The sequence below is a fragment of the Barbus barbus genome (genome assembly GCF_936440315.1).
Source record: "Barbus barbus genome assembly, chromosome: 44".
Taxonomy (NCBI): Eukaryota; Metazoa; Chordata; class Actinopteri; order Cypriniformes; family Cyprinidae; genus Barbus; species Barbus barbus.
Window position 1 is genome coordinate 18362274 of NC_136722.1, and position 26090 is coordinate 18388363.

Sequence of the window (26090 nt, forward strand, 5' to 3'; positions counted from 1 at the left end):
CCTCGCAGACCCTTCACACTGACAGAAATATCCTCTCCTGATGTTCCCTCTCACCCATTAGAGCTCTGTTGTACTCCTGGAGTCATTTGTTTGGTGACAAAGAGCGTTGGCGGGAATAAAATGAATGTTGACTTTTATCCAAATGGGGGTTTGAACTCACTGGTTTGGTGAGGAAGGGGGTCTGGCGTGCCAGACTCTATTATGGCTCTGTCTGCTGAGTGTAAATAGACATTTTATTGTTATATCTGTATTCTGTAATTCATAAAACAACACGACACATTCACCTGCTGCCTCTGAGGTTACATCACAAGAACATCTTTTGAACGCCACATCCTTCTAGAAAACAAAAGCCAACTTCTGGTTTGTCCTGGCTGCTCTGGTCTGAGTGTTTCTCTTTAAAGACCTGTATTATGATTTATTAGCAATTCATAAAGGGATCTTAAAGGGATAGTTCACTACAAAAATTATGGTGATGAGATTTCCTCTATAATATTTTTGTCCATAAAATGAAAGTCAGTGGAGTCCAAAACCAATTTGGTAATCACTGCTTAAAAAGGGTAATTGTGACTCTTTTTCTTGCAATTCTGAATTTTTTCCTTACAATTCAGACTTTTTTCTTTTAATGTGAATTCTGCGATGACGTAAACTCAAAGGTAGCATATCGCAAATGAGTTTATATCTCGCAATTCTGACTCATTTGCCATAGAATTGCTTCTTAGAAGAGTTTATATCTTAAAATTGCAAGTTAACATTTGTATTTCTTAGTTTAGCTATATCTCAGAATTCTGAGAAACAAAGTCTGAATTGTGAGATAAATAATAATAATAAAAAAATTATTCCTTGGCAGAAGCTGTAAATGATTATGGACTTTTCATTTTTGCATGAAGAGTTATTCAAAATCCAATTTCTTTTTGATTGAGCTTGATCTTTATTTTTTAATTAAACGTGTGAAAGTTCATTTCAGATCTTACTGAGAAGCAACACTGAGCTCTAAAGCTGAATGCCATTTTTTATGATCATTTTCACATTGTAATGAGGTTTGAAAGAAGGTTTCCTCTCCTAAGGCATCATGACAGACCTGCCGATAACCAGTCGTGGTCTTGTCCTGCGATCTTTAACTCCCGTCTGAATCCGCTGCCTGCTCTGCTGATCTATAACGCAGCAAAATTGACATTAATGGTTTTATTAGACTCCTAATGGTGACTATAATTGTTGCCCCTGTCAAGAATAGTCCTCCTAACAGACTGCTTAAGTCTAACATTTATTTATTTATTTCCCTCAACTGAAAAGAAGATTGAGCTCTTAAAGTTGTTCCCGTGAGTTTGACAAATGCAAAGGCTGGAGTGAATTAATCTTCTCAGTAATGCGTTTTCATTTGATTGAATAGAATACAGCGCAATATGGCATTCAGGGAGTCGGGTTTATAAAGGCCCGGCTAAAAGCACATGGGTTTTCTGTGCCAACGGACCACTCACTGACCTGGGATGGGGAGAGAGGGGGTGGGTGGGATGGAATCCCCAAAGTGTTCGCAGTTCTTTTCTAATTGATTATGTGTCACGGCGATATGTCCAGAATAGAACGCCTCCTTAAAAGCTTCTGTTTGTAGACCTGCTGATTTACGTCGGAGCATTTGCAAAAAGAGACACAGAGATGGAATTCTAAACCAAGACCTCAAATAATGGCATGAAGTGATTTGTGAATGCACTCAGTGTGATTACCTCTGTGCTGTGATAGATCCATGCAAGCTGTTGACTGCGGGTTCCAGTGCAAAAGCACATGAACACATACTGCTAGACAGTCTGTCTCCACTATATGCTGCTTTGTGCATTATATAGGCAGCATTTTTTACTTTAAGATATTTTTTTCAGATACTTTCTGCCGTCAATTCTGGCATTATTTATTCACTTCTGTAGTTATTCACTCATGTTGTTCTAAACTTGTATGATTTAGTATTCAAAAGTATGTTTAAAAAATCTTATTAGCGGATTTCGTCCAAACAATTACAAGAATTTGTAAATTATAGTGTTGTCTAATGTTCCTTGTATCATTTTAAAATGATTGATTTTACTTTTTGTTCCATTTTTATTTAATTTCTACAAAATAGTAATAGTAATTGAAAAGACTAGAGCAGGTACATTCAGCTACAACCACTGGCAGACAGAAAAGACTTGTTTTTTGTTTGGAAAGCAGTTTGAATTTTTTGCCGTTCCTTTTAATACACTGTTGACACATCTTTAAATCAGTTTATTTTGTGTTGCAGTTTGAGATCATATGGAGAGACCTCATTCAGCTCAACTGATGAGGACTTTTCAAGTCATTTGAATGCTGATATTGTCAAATGTGATATCGTAGCAGGGGTTTATAGTTTCTCTGAACTTTCATCTGCTCTGTGGCCACAGCTGCCTGTGTAATTCACCACACAGAACAGGATTTGGATCGATTTACTTCAGAGTCATCTTATCGATGCGGCAGCCATTGACATGGTTGGTCAGGATTCTCCTCAGAATAAAAGTGATTTTGGAAAGGCCCACCGTTGGGAGTCTGTCATTTTTACCAGCTAATCTAAATGCAAATGAGCATCAGGCGTGACCCCCATCTCCCGGAAAAAAGCCAAAATGTTTACCGAGAGGAAGAGGTTTTTCCTTAGAACCAGTTCTGGTAACTCACCTGTGCACAACAGCGTAGAACGGGCCATTTATAACATTGCATGTGAAGTCAAAACCGAATAATAAAATCAATGTGACATGTTTTTTGCATATGTCATGTATTTAAATGTTAATATTACTCCCCACTTGTTGTTTATTGAATTCACTCTTTCACAATCAATCAAAAGTACATGCGAAACCAAGGGAGAGTGACAGCCGCTGACAGTTAATGTGACACTCTTGGTTGAAACTGCACGTTTCTGCTACGCCTCTCTTTGGTGTGTGCGTTCAGGGTCCACAGGGGTCTCGCGTTCTCATCGACAGCCTTGTTGAGCCCAGGGGGCAAGCATAAAATACGCAGAACGGCTAGCTGTGATCATGTCCTGTCTATTTGATGAGAAAAGGTTCTTGTGCAAGGTCGAGCACATCGAGATGGTAGTCGCTCTCCATCCTTCCCATGCTGTCACAGACAGGTGGCAATATTTCAGCACTGCTTCTTTTCACTGATGAGAGATCAAACTTGGGCTGATCATTATGGTCTGATGATCCTTAGTTGATTATTACAGATTTATGAATGTCAGATTTGATTATTAAAGATTTGTGGATGCACAGTTTATCTGTGCCGTATGGTTATCTGCCAATATTAGAGATTTAAAAAAAATATATTTATCGTTATTGAATATTTAAAATTTGTAAAAATGTTACAAAATTATTCCAATATGAGTTTGATCTAATCATTACAGAATGGTTCATTAATAATATAGTCTGAGTTGATTATTACAGTCTGACTTCAGAATTCTATCTTGGTTCTGGGTTGATTGTTGCAGACTGTCTCTTATTTGAATACTCCAGCCTTACTCTGAGTTGATTATTAGAGTCTGATTCTAAGTTAAGTACTTCTCTTTGACTCTGAGCTGAGTGTTAAGCTCTGATACTGAGCTGAATGGTACAGTATGTAGAGTAAGAGCTTTAGGCTGTGGATTTATGCTGTAGTAGAGTGACTCAGTGGACCCAGATTTAAAAGGGCTTTACACAGAGCCAGACCACTTTATTGACCCACAAACGGCTAGCGGCTCCATCCAAAACCACTTCTTTTGAAGAATCTTAAGTGTAATATGTAAATCTCCAGCTGTTGTAGTGCATAAATATGGGGTTTTGAAAAGCAGTGGGTTTTGGGGTGTTGGTTAATTGAATTGGACCCACTTACTCCCACTGATCTGTTATTTCATTTTTTAATTTTCACATGTGCTACCTTTAGGAGTGCAGTTGAAAGAGTCTGGCATGTGGGACGTGGTAAGTATATTGGTCTTTTTTTTTTCTGCCACATCTGTGTTTAGAGCTCCAACAGTGCGCTGGGACTGATTGTTATTTCATCTGCCTCCGTTCCAAAGCCAGGAAATCACTCAACAGAGCATCAGGTTGTCCGGCAGCAGGATAAATGAAGCACTGTGTCTTTATTAGTCGAGTGGACAAAAGGGTGTTCATCTCTGTCCGAATAGCTCTCACTCTCAGTGATTAGCAGTTCTCTTCAGGTCATTGATGTGGTGATGATAGCACTTGTTCCATATGTATAGGAACTTTAAGTCATGGAAAATAAAATGAAATTAAATTTATTAATGCATGTTTCTGGTATGATATATTATGTAATATATATAATTTTTAATTTTTTTGCAACATTAATCTATGTAAGCTTCCTTAATGGAATAAAAAAGAAAAAAAGTCATTGCAAAGCTGTTTTTTATCTCACTATTTCATTTTTTTAAATCTCACAATTCTAACGGATATATTTGTGCTGGTTAATGCATTTGAGACATTTTGTTTTCCTCAGTGCATAACTGACATGTCACGTATATTTTTCATCTGTAAATGTTAGAAAGTCATGCAAATATATCCATTTTGATGTCAGGAGTGGGCTTACGTGAGTGGACGAGCACTGCTGCGTGCATGCACACTTAACAAACGGAACGCAATAATTCTGAGTCAAATATGCATTTTATGATAGCAGTAACTGTAAAGGGACTATTGTAATGCGTAAATAAAATGTTAGCTAATACAGTCCTAATTACTAAGCTCAGATGAGTTAATGTGTGTTTCTTATAACAGTTAAAATGTAGTTTTAATTAAGTGATTTTAACTTTTAGTTTAGTGATTGTTAATGCTTTAAAGAGCAATGTTAGATTGTAATGTTCTAATGCTATCTGTTCTAACTATAAAAGGTACAGCTGTTAAAAAACCAGAGCGAAAAGCTGCATGGCTATGATAGTATTTGAGAGAGTAATATCATTGCATTCCTATTGGTCAGTGAGCTCAGCTTAGCTTGACAGTTAGCCTGCTTTAGACCAGGTTAGCTTTCCATCATAAGTGGCCACAGTGACTGTGGTTGATCTTTGTTAAATTTGCTTTATGGAACCAAATCATTTGTCCGTGAGTCAGACTGACTGTAATAAGCCTGGCCTATTTGGTAAACTTGTTTTATGAAACAGGCCTTGAGGCATTAGAAGTCAGAAGACACAAGTTAATTTATGATTTGCTGTCTGTCTGAACCAAAGAAATAAAAGCGATCATATTTTTTCCATTGCATCGAATCGCATTGTCTTGAATCGAACTGAATCGAATCGAATCGCACTGCATCGTAATAGGGGTGAATCGTATCGTATCACATCGCATCGCTAGTTGCTTCATATGTATCTTCAATGTATCGTATCGTTGACTATGCATCGAGATGCATATTGCATCGACCTCAGTTATGGAGATGCACATCCCTAGTATATATATTTAATATAGTCATTTAATTATTTATTTTTAATTAATTAAATTATGTAGTATGTAGCATGATACGTATATATAAAATTTTAAAAGTTTATATTGTATGTGTGTATATAATGTTTGATTTTTAGTTTGTATTATATTTTTTAATTTATTTAGACAAAATAGTATAGAGTATAGTGCATCTCTACTTTAATCACAATATAATGACCTGCTCTTCCTTTTCCGCTTATATGCACATAGGCTAGATTCAAAACTTTGTCACCCAAACGAGCACCACTACTGCGTGTAGCGTTAGCATATGAGATTTTAATCTAATTTAGACAAGTTTTCAGTCTTGTCACGGTACAAGGAAATGATAAAGTTAAACAACAACCTGCCTCGCTCTATATAATGAATATCAGAGTATCAGACTCCTGCTCCACTGAACTGCTGCATGAAATCATGCTGGTTCAATTTCCTCCGTTAACATTTAGATGGTATGAAGACGTGTTCCGGAAAACAAGTCTTGCATGAGCTTTCGCTAAGGCCTCAGTGGATTCAATAATCTGTGAGACTAATGGAGAATTATCACTCGGGTGTTTGCTGACTCTCGCTTTCTCCAACAGTCACCATAGTTACCTGTTCTCCCATGACTACAAGTTTTCCATCACCTCAAGGAGTGATGCGTTTATCGTTGTAAGAAAATTATACCTGAATAACCTTGGTAATATGAGCCAATTCCCCGTAATACAATAAGAAAACCTGCTTTTCAACAGTCTCTCAGCCTTTATTTTTATGTTGTGTCCTCTGGATGATTCTGTTGGGAAAAACAGTCCCGATATATCTGATCAGATAAGGTCTATCGCAACTGAAACCATCCACATCGGCCTTTCCTGTCAATGTGCTGCACTTCCTGTTATCTTTTTTTAAAGTTTGCAGCGCTTGTTGATATCGACACCTTTCTCTCACTTGCGGCCTTATCGCTGAGCTTCTACAAAGGGGTCAAGGGAAGAGTATTTCCTCTAGGGAAAGACATATTTCAATTTAAGAATGGTTTATTCATTGAGAAAGGCAGAGCGCTAATGTACCGTCTCCGCCTCAGAGCAATGAGGTTCTTAGATGTCTGGAATACCTGGCCTTGCAGGAGTTTCAAAGATTCGACTGGACTTCATTCCCACAAGTGAATTTTCCGTGCATTTTTGTTTTATTTGAGAGGTTTGAGTCAGTTGAGTGAAACTCTCATTGATTGGGAGGTTCATTACCAGTGCGCTGGAGAGACCATGCTCAGCAGTTTTCTGATATCCCTCCTCCCATGAGGATATACAGGCAAAGAAAAACATGTTGACTACGTTGTTTCCACATCACACAACAGTTTTAACTGTCAGAAATAGCAGTTAGCCCTTCAGGCGCACCCTTTTGTTTAGTAATTTGATCCGTGTTCAGCTGTTCGGGGGTTAAACACATAGCTCATTGTTACTTTTTGATGTGCACTGTGGGATGGATGTGGGTGAACTGGGCAGTTGGTGTGTAAATATAAGGAGTGATGTCATTTGGGATGGTTAAGGAGTTTGGGGCTAATGTGTTTTAAAAAATGTGCTTTTGCTCTGAGGTTCATTGTACAGTGGCCCCAAAATGTGTTTGGATACTTAAAATGTCTGAATTTCAATTAGGGGTACACATTAAAAAATAAATAAATATTATTATTATTATTTTTTATTTCATGATATAATGTAATTAAAAAATATATAGAAATAAAGTTTTAATATATAAATATGACATTTAATTTTTTAATATATATTCATGTTTCATAATATTTTTAGCATTTTTAAACATGCATTCTTTGCATATTTTATTTTCCTCACTTATTTTTTCCTCTTTTTTTTACTTATACTTTATTGTTTAAATGTAATCATTAGCACATTTAAAAATTAATATACATTTTTCATAATGCACTTGAAATTTATTTGGCACATTTTAAATCGGTTGATTCTTTTTTTTTTTTAGACAAAAAAGTAATTTAAAGTAATATAACAGACATTTTTAGTCATTGACCATAATTAATTATAAATTCGAAAATAATTATCAACCAGTATTTTAATATCAGTGCACATAATGAAATAAAAAATTCTAAATGCTTTTTAAATAGAGTTTATATAAACTTTATTTAAAAAGCATTTATAATTTTTTATTTCATTATGTGCACTGATATTAAAATACTGGTTGATAATTATTTTCGAATTATTATTAGATTATTTTTGCATATTTATATAATATTTATTTAAAATGTTTTGCACATGCATATTTACTTTTTTCCCTCTTTTTTACTTTTTTAAATGACACTGTTAAATGTAATCATTTGCAAATATCAAAATTAATATCCATTTTTCATAATGCTCTTGAAATTAATTTGTCACATTTAAATGTTGATTTTTTAAAATTTATTTATTTAGACAAAAAAGTAATTTGATAGACATTTTTTAGTCATTCGCCATAACAATTAATTAAAAAGGGAAAATGATCAACCAGTATTTTAATATCAGTGCATCAAAGTTTATAAATGTGTGCAATTTTATTGCATTATATAACAAAATATAATTCTAAATGGCATCTTTTCTCAAAACTAATTCCTGAGTCATGTTTGCAGTTAATTTTAACCAGCTGGTCTCATGATGATTATTGTTGAATGTGTGAAATCAGTTCTTCAAGATCACACAGGTGTCCTAGCAGTCTTAAATTTGGACCATAAATCTATTTATCGCTTTTTATCACCTCTTTATGTGAAACATTTTGCTTGAAAAGTGTGCTATCTTTCTAAAAAATAAATGCCACTGGCTTTGACATTTCATTATCTATTGCACTGACATTCATACATTTTTAACTTTCCGAAAACTTTCAGGGGACGTTTTATTTGCTCTTGCTCGTTTTGCCCTTCACGCAGCCTCACACACAAACACAGGTACGGTAGATGATCACAGCACATCTGACGCCTCGGCCCTCTGCCTGATTAGATCCCTGTGGAATACTACCTCACACCAAACAGGAAACCAATGACATCACAATATCCTGTCTTTTTGGAAGCCCTCTGACATTATATTCCTTACACTGCACTGTTCAAAAACCTTCTGTTTGTTAGAGCTAAAGATGGGTTGTATTACACGAATCGATGCAGAATTTCTTTCAGCTTTTGTGTCGAGCTATAACACTAGACGGAGCATTGTTCGAGCTCCTCTAGGCCCTAGAAAGGTCTACGAAGGGCTTGTAAATATTCTCCAAGCTCGTAATCCTCTTAGATAAATAGAAGAGAATTTTTGCTTCTGAGGTTGTGATTTCCATAGAGGCATATTCTTTCCACTCAAGCCCATTATTAAGACGTTTATGTTGTGGAAAAGGCAAAAGGATGGTTTCCTGTAGCCTGTGAGCCATAAGCTCCACCACCTGTAACATGTAATTACATTGTGCGCTCATGAAAAACCAAGAATTGCATTGTTGTTGCACTTTTTACTGAGTGGAATGAAGCCATTTTGTTACATGTGTTTGCCTGTTAGCATAGGCTAGCTCAGTGTTTTTCAGCTGAGAAGAGAATCATATAGGGCTTTTTTTTTTCAGTGTAGTCACATCCAGATGTCAGCTCATCCAGAAACATGCGGGGTAATCGGATCTCTTGGAGCCCGGCCTACAGCACAGGACTGTTTTACATTCAGCTCAGAGTCTGTTCTGAAGGAATTTCAGAAGGGTGGATCCACAATTCCAGTCTAGAATGATTATAGTATCAAGAACAAGTCTGACATAGAGCTGGATAATATATTGAATATTGGCCATGATTTTGCTGGTGTATTATAAAATTAAGTAGTATTGTAAATATGTCATTAGAATACTTTTTCAGGATTCTTGAACAGTATTTATTCAAATTGAAATTAGAAATTTTGTATCAATATATACTACAATTCAAAAGTTTGGGGTGAGTTTTTGTTTTTTGTTTTTTTGAAATAAAATGTTTTATTCATCAAGGATGTGTTAAATCAATAAAAACTGATGGTAAGGAACCATATGGTTACAAAATATTTTTATTTTGAATAAACGCTGAAATTTGCTGATATATGCTTCCTAAGAATCCTGAAAAAAGTATCACAGGTTCCAAAAAAAATATTAAGCAGCACAACTGTGTCACGGTGCACACAGCAGGGAGGAACAAGTAACACGCAGACGAGGATGTAACGCAAAATAACAGTCTTTACTAAAGACATCAAGGCAGGACAAGACAAGGCAAGGCAGACACAGACAGGAACACCGGGGAGTAACGAGTAGACCAGACCGAATCAAACTGAACAGACAGGACTATAAATACACTGGTTAATCATAGATAACGAGACAAACACAGCTGAACAAGAATAAACTAATAATCACACTAGACCGGGGAATTGTTAAATTGGGGTGGGCGCTCTGGAGGCCCCTCAGGACAGACACGGACAGGAACACAGGACGGGGACCTCCAGAGTGGAACAGACAGACAGAGGCCAAGGCGGTGCAGGGAGCTCAGGAGGCCATGGCAGGTGGTCTTCGTGGCCGTGGCCGTGGCCGTGGCCTCGTCCCTCAGCCCGGCCAATCCAGCCAGAACCCTTCTACCCCACCCCCCAAAATTTCCATGGGGCAGCTCGGGGGTATCAGGAGCCCTCCGGGGCTAGACATACAGGACAGGACAGTCCACACAGGACTAGACAAACAGGAACAGGAAGCCCTCCTGGGCTAGCTCGGAAGCTGAGGCTTCTTCTGGGCATGACAAGGAGTCAGGGTCTTCACAGGGTCCCTCAGCAACTGCCTCCACTTCCGCGACAAGGGGGCAGGTGGCTGGAAATGGCCTCCGTGGCCACTACAAGAAGAGACGCCTGCCCCAGACGAGTCTCCGTGGACAAGACAAGACAAGACCGGATAGTATAACGACCATGGGTATAAGCAATAATAATTGTGATTGCAGTAGAAAACGCCACTGATTAGCAAAATATTATCTTTCATACAAATCTTGATTTTGTTTGTATATCTGTTCCATTTTTTTCAGAAAATATGAAATGGCAGTGTATGCAACAAGTCTGACAGCTTCTCTTTGTTTCGTACGACATGTTTTCGGTTGGCAGCTGCCAAGTACGCGAGAAATGTAGCCAACATCACACCCCCAGCGGATTAAACAGCGGTGTGTCGCACACCTGAAGGATGACTGTCCAGTAGCCGCCTGTCATTCCCGCCGCCCTCGTTTTCACTCTCTTCATGGCGGAGTCGTCTGCACTCACGTTTTTTCTTGCTTTTAATGGTTACAGACTTAGGCAGAGGTGTCAAAATTTATGAGGGACTTGTCCCTCAGGGAAGGACGAGGAGAGAATAAGATGGCAAAAGAGAGAGTGTGTGTGTGCGGAGCAAAGAATAAGTAAGCGAGATAGGGACATTCAATGCTATGAATCTCCTGAGCAGAAACCTCCACATAAGGCAGTTTGATTGGCGGCAAGTGGGTGTGAGGAAATGAATCATCCAGTCTCTGTTTAAAAAAAACCTTTTCCTTTTCGTCTTCTGCTTTTCTTTCATCCCAAAACCCCCTTCATCTTCCTCCTCATCAAGCCTTTAGCCTCCCAGCCATTTTTATTGGGCCGTTAAAGAGGTCATTAGGGAAAAACAGCCTTCGCTGTCACTTTTTCCTGTCCTTTCAAGAATTTAAACTGGAGATGTTCACTAGATCACAGCAGTATAGTGCATACAGTGTGCGGGAACATAATTATGTTGGCTTCAAGGGTGAGGAGGATGAGACTAGCTTTGTTCCAAAACATACTGTGCTGCCTACCTAGACTGTATTTTAAGAGACCATCTACTAAAGCCCAGTCAAAAAGGTAGGCCGCATGATGTTGACTTTTAATATGCCAAGTTTTGCCCTTCTTATTATTCAAAGATAGGATTGAATGTATCATTCATTAGGTGCATTTCCATTACAGATTTGTGCAAAACTGTTGCGATATATTATTATGTGTCGCAAAAAAAATTGCGAAGTAACGGCGCTTCTATTTACCAATGTTATGCAACTAAAATGTAATTTTTTTTTCCTCTCGTGATAAGTCATGGCGACGGATGTTGGTAGTTTTACGTATAGCCACAGCCACCACATTACCCATTATTTTGAATTGAAGGAGACATAGGCATGTATCTTTAGCAAAGCAGCATGGAGAGCCGCTTCTGGGATGCATTTTCAGGGGTAGACAATAAGGGAAATTTGCCACTGGCCCTCCGGGCCAGTGTCTTTTGAAGTTCACTGGCCCAGGTCAACGCGTCGGGTATTGATCCCAATAATCACGAAAAAGAACAGTTTGCTTGAACAACATGAATAACATTTATTTTTTAAGGTAGGTTTAGTGCAAAGTGCAGCAAAACTGTGCAAAAACATGAAACAAGTGCAAATAAACCTATTGCATAGGATTCATTCTCCGTAGTCACACAGCAATTCATTATATTATGTTCATACCATAGGTTTCATACACGTTAACTTTTCTCTAACTTACTTGTCTGCATATGTGGGCATTGATCTGCAGAGCTCACAGTAAACCTCTTTTTTTTTTCTTGATCGTAGCCCAGCTAGGGGTGGGCGATATGGGAAAAATATCATATCACGTTTTTTTTTTTTAAATATCACGATTCACGATTTTATCACGATTCTTTGTCATGTTGGTTTTACAAGTTGTCTGAGCATTATAGCCAAACTAGAAAGAAAGCCTTTCAAGGTAACAAAAAAAAAGACATGGCAGATATTTAGGCCAAAGTGGGCGAAGATAAAAATCTTTGTCATCATTCTATCTTTCTTATTTTTTAATAAGAACAAAGATACAAATTACAAATACACATAATATACAAATAAAACAAACAGTGCTTTATTTTCAGGTACAATAAGTGTATTTAGCAGAGCATTCAATGAAATTGAATGAACAAATATAAAAATAAAACACTAGATAGACTGATTCCTAAAGCAACTGTATTAAAGTTTTTCAGTCAAGAATAGTGAGTGATTTTTCTCTTTGCGGTTTGATTTTTTATTATAATGTTTTATTTTTATACCATAATTTACTCAAAAGTTGTTTTAAACCTGAATGAGTTTCTTCTGCTGAACATAAATGCTATTTTGAAGAAGGTGGAAAACCAAACAGTTGCTGGTCCTCAGTGACTTCCATAGGATTTTTCTTTCCTGCTATCAAAGTCAATGTAGACCAGCAACTGTTTTGTTACCCTCATTCTTCAAAATGTCTTATTTTGGGTTCAGCACAAGAAATTAATAGAGGTTTGGGACAACATGTGAGTGAGTAAATAATGACAGAAATTAAATTTTAGGGTGAACTATCCCTTTAATGACAGTCGACAGCATGTTTAGTGTCCTGTCCCTTTAAGAGCTGCACGCATCTAATATACAGGCACACATCCGTTTCTCTCTTTAACTATTTACTTTCATTTTAGAGATAACCAACTGAATCTGTATGTAAACCTTGTGTGTTTTGACAGTATTAGCGCAAAAAATAAGTTAGTTGAGTAATCAGGCGCTCGCGCTGTTAGACAGGCGTTTTAGTGCGCGTGCTTCAGGTGTATGTGCTCAGAAAAAGCGCACGTCAGACCAGCGCGCGAATTAAACATTTAACCAGCAAGGGTTGTGTGCAAATAATGTACTTTTGCGATCGCGAATAAGTGCAGTGTCCTGTCAGAGTAACTCTACTGCTGTATGTCGTGTTGTACAGTATATAGAGACGGAGGCGCCAGAACTGTATTTGATATAATGTGTGCTGTAGCACGATACTACCATATTTCTTCAAAAGCAGATCGTGGAGACATTTTTATCGTCCACGATCAAAAATCGTCATATCGCACACCCCTAAGCCCAGCCAATTCCAGCGGTCTCGCCACTGGGGCTGAAACTTTCTCTGCCTTTTCTTTTCGTATTCCCTTTCGCTTTCCCTCAATTCCTCTGGTGATTTTCTCTTCCTTGCCTTCTCTTTTTTATCCGGCGTTTGGCCGGGTGATGTGGGTTTCAGAAACATGTAGCCTAGCTTAATAGTAGCTATAGGTAGGTGCTGAGCAGCAGTGTGCAGTTTGCGCGCGTAACCGCGGGAGCGAGCAAGGCGGTGCAGACGGGGCTGTCGGGATCACGTAACGTGTTAGCGGTGGTTACCGAGACGATTAAACAGAAATCAAAACACAGAACCACAGGTAATTAATGTGAAATTAGACTTTTTTTAATCGAGGCATTATTTTTACTGGCCCCACCGGGCTAGTGGTTGGAGCGATCTGGTGGCCCTGACGGTTTTAAAAGTACGTCCGGGCCACCGGGCCAATTATATTGTCGACCCCAGATTTTACATGCCGCAGCGCAGCTGGTATAAACACAAGCATTGACTAAAGTGGCCGTGTCGGAGCTGTAATGCACCGCAGACGTGTGTTGTCAGTGTAAATAAGGGGTTATCCATCCAAGCATTAATAGCAAGGAAAGCCCATTATACTTGAGAGCGGCCACGTATCAGGTGTTTCTTGGAGGTTATAGTACATTAAAGAATGATCTTGTGATTGTTACGTAAACTAGGTGACCTGTAAATGCGAAAAAAAACCCAAATAAAATAAAAATTCTATTGCAGTTTTGCAAAATATTCCTTTTTTGAATTTCCTGAAAAACCACCTCATGCGAGCATAAAATTTTTTTTGTGTTATATGGGAGTTTTTGTGAAACTGACGTGTTTCCATTGGGCGTATTTTCAATTTCAGTTTGCGCAATTTGAAGGGTATTGGAAACGCAGGTAATAGAATGCAATCTCAGAAAGAAAATTAGTACTTTTATTCAACAAGCATTAAATTGAATTTAATTTAATGTTATCTTTAGGTATGATGGATGGATACGTTTCATTCAGCGGCAGAAAGAATCAACAAAATTAATTCAATATAATAATTGAAATTGTCATATTTTCTGTTATATTTAGTAGATGGATGGTTTTATTTTATTAAGTACCAAAAAGTATCATAATTAAAATGGCATGTTTTACATCGTGTGGTTGTGTATTTCATTGCTTTGAAGTTTTACATTGCTAGGAAGATGAATAATTAGTTTGTTCTGCTCATGAACAGCGCTATGTGTGTGCTGTTCAGCGTTGAAAGTCAGAAATTAATTAAAATTATTATTCTACCTTAAAATGCAGCTGCCTATGTAGGCAATAGACAGCAAAGGCGGCTCGCTAACTTTTGTAACAGAACTAATGATTTATCGAAGCTCTCTCATTTAGTTATTCTCTCACTTGTCAAGTCTCCGCCGTGCTCTCGTTATGCACCAGATCTTTTCTTAATTTCCACGCAAATGTGATGGCCCAGTCGCCTAATGCTTTGTGACAAGTCACAAAACCTTGTTACATTAATCATTGCGAGATGTGCTCTCCGTCACCCACACCGTCCGGATGGTTTCGGAAGATCTGCCCAAAAGCACCTTACCTAACCATTTTCCAAAAAAATATGAAATGTTTTCCCAACCCAACATGGATATCCTGAATAAAACAGGAGGTGTGGTGTCAATCTACAATTATAATCCGCTTAAGCAAAGAGCCGATTGTGGTTTATTTGTTTTTTATGTTAATAAAGGCTGTTTGCACATTTTTGACGCTCCCTTTCTCTTGCAGGCGACATCACTCAAAAAGGATATGAGAAGAAGAGGTCAAAACTGCTTGGGGCGTATCTGCCACACCCTCCAGGTAAGAGCCCCAACTCTCACCTCACATGCTTGCATTTGCACAGGTTTAAACAGCTGACAGAACCAGCTTTTCTACAGCAGATGGGTTTGCATTCCTTCTTCTCATTTAAACAGATCCTAAAAACCTGCAATGGGAATCTGTTTCCTGTGGGCTAATATTCTAGGCATTAAGATCTCAACAGATGGATTTCACAGCCGTTCTCTCATACTTAAACGAGCAATGATTTTGTAGGGCATCCTAGGCTTCATTACTATGTGGATGGTAAGGTTGCACACCTATATATCCACCTTTATGCAGGCTTATGGGATTTAAATGCCCATTTTATTATTTGACATGCAGGAAGCTTAGAGAATGTGCATGATTTGAAGTATCATTCATGTTCGTAGCACTTAGAGGTTTGTTCTCATTCCTAACCCTAAGCATGAGTAATAATATGAATGTTTAGATGTAGGTTAGATATCAGATATCTGATTTAGAAACATTCAAAAGTGGCCCAAATCAGATGTTGAAAAATTTATTTTATATACATGAGTTGGTTGAGAGTCTAAATGCAGCCTTAAAGTCTGAAGCTCCAACAGCTCTATTTGGTCTCTTTACTCCTGTGAAAATCTTATTCGGAAAGCAAGGCCATCCATAACCTAGGCCGGCTGCCGCTTTTTCATTAGTGCTGCTTTAAAATGAGCTGATAAGTGACTGTAGGCACCAGAATTAAGAGGCTCCTCTAAGCTCTTCTCAAGAGCTTCATAAAAGGTGCTTAGAACTTTTTTCTCTCGTTTAATTGAACTGAAACAACCCCTTCTTATGAATATTAGTGGGAGAAAAAGATCAAATGTTCAGTTTTGCTTTTCAATAAGAGATTGCTCAGTTGATCACTCTGGTCACTCGTTTAAGTGCACTTAAAGTAAATACTTTGCATTTAGATTATCGATAAATGCAGAGAGTCACTGCTGATCAAGCTTCTCCGGCTTCAGATGTCATTAGTCTTTAAAAGAATGCCGGCATCATTAAAATGAAGAGCTCCATAGAGTAATTGCTTCGTGTCAAAGAACACTTTAAGAAGAACTGTGCTTTTTTCCAGATTAGATGATTTTTTTTCTCTTTTACAGTTTTCCAAGACAGGTATTTAGGACGATATATTTAAACAAGTTTCATAATCTCTTGCTTTGTGATTTGAAACTATGTGTGTTCCATGAATTCAAATCATTTCAGTGAATCGAAAAGTTTGATTTAATGATTCATTTACTACATCACTCAAAAATGTTTATGAAACACTTATAAAATATATAGATAAATATTTAAATATTGCCCTTCTCTGGAATAATTTTTATATGGTGCATATAAATAAAAAAATAAATGTTCATGCCTTTTTAAATACATTTTGTGCATTTATATTCATTGTGCATGTGTAAAACAAGCTTTGTTACTGTTTTTTTGTTTTGTATTTTAAATTCACCTTTTTGAAGGCATATTCAAAGTAAATGCCTAAATATCAAGTTGTATGTCTTCAAATGGTTAAAAAAAATGAATATATTATATTTTCAGCTGTATCGCCCAGCCCTACCAAAAAAGTTAGTGCTGCTTTTATAGTTTGGTAAGAATTTATGTAACTTTTGAAGGTCTCTGATTTGTGCTTGGCGTGTCTGGCTGCATTGTTGATTAGCACGGCTTCTGTTGCCATAGCAACAGGCAGCCCGTATGTTCCCAGTCTGGCTCCCGGTGAAAAAGAAAATATATGACATCATGCTCGGGCACAAAGCATGTATCGTAGACTGTGGCGTGAAGAGCGGCATACGCCAGACTCAACGCGACGCCTCCATTCCTGCGGGAACTGGTGTTATTTAACACTCCTGTGAAGGCATGAACTTGCGTTTACTTGTCGTTTTATGTACTGGAGCAAGGGAACGTGGCACAGTGACACCTTCCTCAATGATTGTGTGTGTCTCCTAGTTTTTAAGAGCATCCGGTTACCAGCACAGAGGAGAGATTGTCTCCGTGGCTGCCTTCGACTGAATGACAGCCGTACTTGGACGTTAACCCAATCAGTATTGATCAGTGACTGTTAACCCTCGGCTTTTTAGTAGGAGAGAGACTGTGTATTCATTGTACTTGAGTCAGAAATGCACCATCACATCCTCCACTGCATGAGCTGGTGCATGATTCTGACTTAACCTGCTGTCTCACCTTCTGCCTTATTGAATGAATAAATCCACCCGCTGGTGTCTTAGGCTATATCAGCACGGGGCCAAAATTGATTTCTCCGTCCTGCACGCAGAGCTCTTGGCTGGAACGCCGAGCGCAACCTGGGGTCGTCTCACGTGTTCTAAAATCTGCCAGGAGGAGCAGAGTGGTGCTAAGCTCTCCGCTCTGAATCCAAGACAACAAAGAACAACAGAAGAGAACAGAGCTGGCTCATCACAAGAGCCATTGATATGAGTCATAGCCGACCAATCGCTGCTGTGTGTGCCTGGAATTAAATATTTTATCTTTTCTCAATCAGGGCTGCACTGGCATAGACATATTGGCAGATATGGATCGTCTATATATGGCCCACATGGAATCTGCAGCCACAAAACTCACAGAAATCTCAACAGATTTCCACAGAATTTGAAAATGTTATTTGTAAAATCAGAAAAATCTCTGCTCTGCTGAATTAAACTGATTTTTCTTCAAAAAAACTTAAGAAAAAGTTATAAAGGACTGCCAATGTTTAAATAATTAGATATTTTTTTGCATTGTTTTATTTTTTATTTTATTTTACACTTCCAACCAAATGAACTCAAGCATCAAAACAAAAATAGAAAGGTTAACTTAAAGGGGTCATATGACACTGCTAAAAATAACATTATTTTGTGTACTTGGTGTAATGCAATGTGTTTATGCGGTTTAAGGTTCAAAAGACATTATTTTCCACACACTTTACATTATTGTTGCTCCTCTATGCCCCGCCTTTATGAAACGCGATTTTTACAAAGCTCATCGTTCTGAGAAGTGAGGCGTGCTCTGATTGGCCAGCTATCCAGTGTGTTGTGATTGGCCGAATACCTCAAGCGTGAGACGGAAATGTTACGCCCCTCACCGTATTGTGATGACTTGTCCCGGCATGATGACACAAAAACAATAAAACCCATTATAAACGAGGCATTTGTTGCATCCACTGGGGACATAATTACTAATTATAATGACTTATACTGTCTTTTTACGCATCACATTACCATGTCTGCATTTGTGATCGGAGAAACGACAAACAACAAGCGCTACTCTACACAGCTGAAAACTCGCGTTTGAATAGTCAATAGCAGAAACGTACTTCCAGACTCTGAGTCAGAAGCGTCAGACTGTCCTTGCAAAGTTGGAATTGCCCCACTTGAGCAAACCAGCATTGTAGGCTACTCTCCTGCCAGGTTCAGGAAATAATCCTCCGCAAAATGCGCTGCACACACTCTAATATTTGGATTGAACTGTTCTGGAACAGTGTTGTAAATACAACTTAACCACTGATTTCTAGTTGTGTCCTCTTTTGGAAGCCCAAACAAAGTACTTTCGCTTTCACAACAAAACACAGCGTCTCTACGCCATGGCGGCGGCAGCAACAATAATACAGCCAGAATAATAGTTCCGCCTTCTTTCATTGCCTATACATTTGGGTGTTTTGCAAATCTTCCCACTCCGTGACGTAGACATGTGGGAGTGTGTTTAAATGAGCCGTTTTAAGTAAAGTCGTGACGTATTGTCAAGTATGGTGACCCATACTCGAAATTGGTGCTCTGCGTTTAACCCATCCAAGTGCACACACACAGCAGTGAGTAGTGAACAAATCCACACACACACACACACACACCGTGAACACACACCCGGAGCAGTGGGCAGCCATGCTGCAGCGCCCGGGGAGCAATTGGGGGTTCGGTGCCTTGCTCAAGGGCACCTCAGTCGTGGTATTGAGGGTGGAGAGAGCGCTGGACATTCCCTCCCCCCACCTACAATTCCTGCCGGCCGGGGGCTCGAACTCGCAACCTTTCGATTACGAGTCCGACTCTCTAACCATTAGGCCACGACTTCCCCACGTGGGGCGTGGCAGAGTCTTAACTTTGATAAAGAATATCTCTCTTATTTTGAGACTTTAGTCTTTGCAACTTCAAGGGATCTTATCTATGCACAAACAGCTTGTAACACTCCAAAGAGAAAGGAAAACTTGAAATCGCATCATATGACCCCTTTAAATGTTTTGCACTTTTGTTGCCATTGAAAAAGAATATACTGTTTAAATTGGATAAAATAAGATATTATCCTTCAATAACTAGATAGTTATGTTTGTCAGTGTTTATAAATGATCTATTTTTTCTGTATTGCTTTTGTTTTGTGTTTTGTTTTTGGATTACTTTTCTTTTGTTTTGCTAGTATTTAGTTTTGTTAGTTTTACTTTTGAGAGACAAACTTGCATTTGCGAGTCTTTATCTCCCAATTCTGACTTGTTTTTTAAATTCCGAGTTTATATCTCGCAATTCTGACTTTTTCTCAGAATGGTGAGATATAAACTCGCGAATCGCAATTGTGAGTTATAAAGGCAGAATTGCGAGATATAAAATCGCAGTTCTGACTTTTTCTCTCAGAATTGCGAGTTTATATCACAATTCTGAGAGAAATGTCAGAACTGCGATTTTTATATCTCGCAATTCTGCCTTTATAACTGGCGATTGCGAGTTTATATATATCACAATTCTGAGAAAAAGTCAGAATTGCGAAATTTCAACTCGCAATTGCGAGAAAAAAGTCAGAATTGTGAGAGAAAAACTTGCAATTACCTTTTTAATTTTTTAGTCAGTGGCAGAAACGGCCTTCCATAGTTTTGCTTGTGTTTTGTTTTGTTTTGTTTGGAATTTTACATCTCAAAGCGAAATCTATCATAAAACATTATGATGTAGAAACTGTTTAGCATAATTATATATTGACATAGAAAAAAAACACTATTATTGGTCAGTGCTAATATATTGTGCAACTCAATTACCGCTGTTTTAGAAAACAACAAACAATTAGGTCTGAAGGGGTGAGAGATCCAAAAAAAGAGGATGACGATATGTTAGAAAGAAAAGCTACACTGAACTTAGAATGAGACAAGAAAGAAGGTTGCCAATGAGAAATTGAAAGAAGAAACTGCTGATTAAAATGAGAACAAATCAGGGTATCTCTTAGCCCAGCTATGAGGGAGAGTGTTACAGGAAGAGGTCAATGAAGTTGATATGTAATAAATCAGTCCCTGGCTGAGACGTGTAATTGTCCCTCTCTTTCTGTCTCTCTCTGAATCCTTTAGGGCTGGAGGCATCCATGGCACATGAGCGCCGGCCGCCCATGGCGCCTTCCGCTTCACGATACCACCGTAGACGTTCCTCCGGCACCCGTGATGAACGTTACCGATCAGGTGAGTCAGCAGGGAGTTTATTCCAGCAGTGCAATGAGTGATCCATCACGATTCTTACACTGGAACGATGGGAAATTTACCATATATTATTGCAAATCTGAATGTTTAATGAAAAATAGGTTAAAACTTGGACATCAAGGAAAAGAAAGAAATAATATCATTTTTGTTACTATTAAAATAAAAAAAACTCTGTTTTAAATGATAATGGTATAAATGCATGACGTTTTACAGGCTAATCCATAAAAAATTTAATGTAAATATAGTATATACATATGTATATAAATAATTTAAAAGAGAGTGTTTGTTTGTGTGTCAGATTATGGATTTGTTTATCCCTGAATATGTCACTGGCCTCCTCCCTCTGGGCAAATATACAAATATTGATATATGATATGTACGTGGGAGAGAGTTATCTGCTATAAGCTGTACATATTACAATTGTATCTGTCTCTGTTGTGTATGTTCTTTAGACAGCCACACATTCAAAATAGAGAGATGAAAGATTAAAAAATAGGGTTCAGTAGTCATGATGAGACACAGCGTTAATTGAGCTTTTCATTACAGAATGAGGTTTTATGATTTATGGTAGATTTGAGGCAAGTTTCCCAACAATAAATACACATTTTTTTTGTATTTTTTAGTAACGCTGAACACCACATACCAGGCTTCAACCACTGTCTTACTTAAATGACAACATGGAATCAAAATGGACCATATTTACAGTAATATTTACGTTCTTAATAAATGTCCCTGCTCTTTCTCAGTCCCTGAAGCCACTTTCCTCTTCTGGTGATGTCAGGTGAAGGCCACACAGCTGAGGAATTTTTTTTTATTAACTAATAATATCATCAGCTCCAGTCAAATCCATATGGTTATGTCAAGCTCCGTCTTATATAAACTACTGTTCAGAAGTTTGGGGCTTTTTTGACGTTGTTGAAAGAAGTCGTCTTATGCTCATTTATTGCTCATTAAAGGCAATAACTGTTTTCTATTTTAATATATTTTTTAAATTGTAATTACTACTGTGTTAGTGAAGCTGAATTTTCAGCAGTCATTACTCCAGTCTTCATTGGAGTAATGACTGCTGATACTTCGCATGATACTTCGCATGATACTTCAGAAATCATTATAATATGCTCATTTAGTGCTTAAGAAACTTTCTTTTTTTTTTAAATGTTAAAAACTGTTTTTTTCTGGATTTTCTGATATGTAGAATTTATTTGAAATAGATTTATTTCATTATAATATGATCAGTAGTGTAATTTCAAAATATTGCTTTATTGATTGGTAGTGTAATTGCAGAATATATTTCTCGTTTTCCCATTAAGCTCTATATTCAGGTTATGTATTTATTCTGAAAAAGACATTTACACAGCTATTGTGGTTTACATGTAATTACCATCTATTATGAATAAATCAAGACATACTCTTTCAGTTTCCTTTAACTGCATTTGGAAAGTAAATAAATCAGAATATGAGAAAATATCATATCGGATTATTCATGGGCGTGCAAACACAGTCAGTGTGTTGATGGAATATGTTGTTCTGTATCTCATTTGAGAGTCCAAATAACAGCTTGGATTATTAGAGGCTGTGACTCTGCCAGCGTGAGGAGTGCAGCCGTGGGTACAACCTACAGTCAGCCATGGTGTCATCTCTCTCACACACAAACACACACACACACACACACACACACACACACACACTGAGATGAGTCAGTATTGCAAGATCACAGAAGGGCTGGAGGTGGTGGCTTGGCTCTCGTCACACACTCTCACGACCATCAGCCAGAGAGACTCATCTCATCCACGTCACTGTAAACACCAGCTTGGAGGTCAGCGGCTAGTTAATACAGATTCCCTTCATTTAATTTCTCGTTTTTTTTCCTACGCAGACGTCCACACAGAAGCAGTTCAGGCAGCACTAGCCAAAAACAAGGAGAGGAAGATGGCTGTACCCATGCCATCCAAACGCCGTTCTCTAGTGGTGCAGACCTCTATGGATGCCTACACCCCCCCAGGTGAGCTTCACACCTGATTCTAAATCATCGTTCATTTAAAGTCAACATGAAATCAAAAATAAATCTCTTTTTACATTCTTAAATTCACACAAAAAAGACAATTCTGTGATCATTTAGTGACCCTTGTGTTGTTCTAAATCTTTAAAGACTTAAATTTGGAATAACGTCTCTATCTCTGAAAGTCGATGGGGTCCAATGTTTTGCTCCACTTCTGAACAACTTTCTATTTCGACTGACGTAATCAGAAGAAGAGAAGCAGCCTTTTTAAAAGGCTTCATTGTTGAACACCCACTTTTCAAGATCTAATTCATTTATTGGAAATTGTGAGAATGATTTGTGATTTTTAAAAAAAGCATCAGAATGAGTCAAAAATCATAAATTTGTGAATTTGTAATTTGTTGTGGTTAGTTTCCAATTTTATTGCCCCCCCCCCCAAAAAAAATTTAATTATGAAAAAATGTTCATTTAATTATTGTAAATAATTTTACATTTCATTTAATAGTTATAAGTAAGAATTTAAAATTAACTTAATGTACATTCATGTAAATTAATGTATTTGTGTATTTTGATGAATTGTATTTTTAATATAAATATATTACTTTCTTGCATAAAAACCTGTTGCTAAAATATAAGTAAATAACTTAGCATTTATTATTGTTATTGTTATTTTTTCCCTTTCTTTTCATGAACCTAACAATTGCTCTTGGATATAACTAATTCCCATTCTACATATTATTTTCTTGAAGAATTTGCTACTTTATTCTGGAATTTTCAATGGGTTGCAAATCCCTTTTCATGTTGACTTTAATTGCACTTGTCCACCTTCTGGGCTGAGTGTTGAGTGGGTCTGAGTGACTCTCACTAGGCCTCTCCCCCCTCTCCTCTCTGCCCCCCCTGACAGACACCTCGTCCGGCTCGGAGGAGGAGGGCGGCCAGGGTGAGGGTACCCCCACCTCCAGCCAGGGCAGTGTCAGCATGGAGCACTGGATCAGCCGGGCCATCCACCAGGGTTCCACCACCTCCTCCTCCTCATCGTCGACGCAGAGTGGGGGCAGCGGAGCCGCCGGGCGCCTGGCTGACGTCCTGGCTCAAACGCATGTCGGCAAATCAGGTAACGCCACCTCAACAAGCCCTGCCTCCATATCTATCCCTCAGCCAACCACTCCCACACTTCCTGCCATGCTTCTATACCCCGCCTCCCTCGCTTATGTGTACTGTCCGCACGTTCTTTTGCTCCTTATCGTATATCTGTGCTGTTGTTGAACCACGCTAGCCGTCATCAGCATGATTCTCTGCTAATCTCCTCTAAAATTGTGTCTGTCAAGAGGAAATAATCAGTAACGTTTGTCCGTAGACTCTGATAGGTGCACGGTTCAACAGTAAGGATGGTCCAATACCAGTTTTTGGGCCAGATGACGAAACTGTCACAATAATTTAGATGTTGTTGTGAATTCTAATGATTTGTGTCACCAAAGTTGTACAAATTATTTGTGATAGTCTTTGCAGCTTCAGTTATAATGAGTTAAATCATGTCAATTTAACCATTTGTTTTCCAGCAAAAGTGTGTTGAATTTATAGAATTGATTGTTGAATTGAAGTTATTATATAAATATAAGTATAAATAAATAATTGTAAATTAATTAATTATTTTTTATAATTATTTAAAAATGCATTTCTAAAAAATATATAAATTACAGTTTAAAAATGTTTTTATGTATTTTGTTTAAATGTTTATTTATATTTTATATTTATTTACTTTTATTTTGTATTAAATTTCACATTTAATAAAAATATATATAAATACATTACTTTCTAACCCATATAAATCCTGCTGCTAAAAATATATATGTTAAAATTATTTATATAATTTCTATATAATTCTAATAGAATTTATTGGTAAGATCTTTTAATGACCCTATTAATTCCTTATGTACCGGTCGTACAGTTTTTTTTTTTTCTTGTGTTAATAAAAAAGTGTAAGTATATTTAATTAAATATAATATTTAATAAAATATAGGCAGGGCAAATACAGATCTACTGGTCTGACCGCTCCAGAAGAAAATATCCTTGTTGTTGGGCCCTGAGGTGACAATTCATTCAACACAGAGCCAATTAGATCTCCCCATTCTGTCTGTTTAAAGTAGTCCTGGCTAGCCAGTGCTGCACAGATGGTAAATCTATCCATCCAGCTGATTTTAAATGTAAACAGAGAAGGCAGCAGGAAGAGGAAAGAGTTTAACTGCCACTTTCCCCTCCTCCACTCAGAGGCCATAGAAAGAAAGACTCCTCATTTTCAAAAACCTCACAAACCCTCTGTATCCAGAGGGCTTGAAGTTGTAGACTGTGGCTAAGTGATGAGCTAGGGTGTTTTAATAGAGCTATGATGTGATGTAGGAGTGCCCTGTGGAGCAGTTTAATGTCTGATGAAAGGAACTCATCTCTTTCACACGGTCCTGTTACCTCTCTCCTTTCATATTCCTTTTTATTTCCCCTCACGATTTGGTTGTCTCATCGTTCTACCTCAGTTTCCCTTTCTTGTATCGATTCTCCTTCCTGCTCTGTTTCGAATCACTCTATCCTCTTTTCCTTCCACCATTTTGTTTCTTCTTAAAGGCATTTTACACAGTGCACTATAGGCGCAATGTTTTACGATTTACAAGCGCTATTCCATACTCGCAGACACTGGCAAAAGTTGCCTGCTACTGATTTAGCTCAATGCTAGTAAGCTTCTAAGTTGTAAATAATTACACTGTCCTGCTAAAAATCTTTTTTAAGGCCCATTCACACCAAGAACGATAACTATAAATATAACTATGTTAGCGGTCTCACCTAAACGCCCACTTTCCTGCAGTGCTGCAGTTTTAAATTGATGTTCTTTTAATTCAGTTACGAGGTCATGCTGTGACTTATCGATCCGCTTTACATGATGCTAATTCGCAGGTCAGAGGTCATCAAGCTTGAACTTTGGAAAGCAGCGAAATGCGATTAAACCTTTAGATTTATAGTTATCATTACAGTTATCGTCCTAGGTGTGAACCGGTCTTTAATCTGATCTACCTGGTCTGCCAGACTGGCCAAGCTGGTCTTAGCTGGTTTAGCTAGTTTGCCTAAAACCCATCTAAAAAGACCAGATGTAGAGCAGCAAACCAATGTAGGCTGTTTTTGTTCAGCAGGAACCCAAAAAAAAAGACATTTGTTTCTCTATAAAATAGGCTAACCATGAATACAAATAAATGTGATTGGTGGGCAGACATTTGCTGTGTCTGAAAACGCTCATTCTAGACACATTATGACATCATTTTGTGTCATTATGATTTTAGACACATCAACTCTGAAAGTGACAAAAAATATAAAAACGAAACAAAGTTTGATTGGTTGGTGAATAATGACACATAATATATTCTGATTGGTCAATGACACATACAATCTTGGCAAGCTTTCAGTGCCGCCTCCAACAGCAAACTGGGAACTTGTGATTACCGTGTAAAAGAGCCTTTCAATTCTCTCCCTCACTTCCTTTTTGT

At 37.8% G+C, this 26090-nt stretch overlaps 1 protein-coding gene across 1 annotated transcript in view; it reads left to right on the forward strand.

The window, feature by feature from the left end:
• Window positions 1-26090, forward strand: part of LOC306863028 (disco-interacting protein 2 homolog C) — a 113718-nt gene that overhangs the window by 43644 nt on the left and 43984 nt on the right. Inside the window, exons 2-5 of the mRNA XM_079406177.1 lie at window positions 15062-15133; window positions 20439-20546; window positions 22441-22566; window positions 23468-23677. Of these exons, the coding sequence (XP_079262303.1) occupies window positions 15062-15133; window positions 20439-20546; window positions 22441-22566; window positions 23468-23677 (516 nt within the window). The remainder of the gene's footprint in view (window positions 1-15061; window positions 15134-20438; window positions 20547-22440; window positions 22567-23467; window positions 23678-26090) is intronic.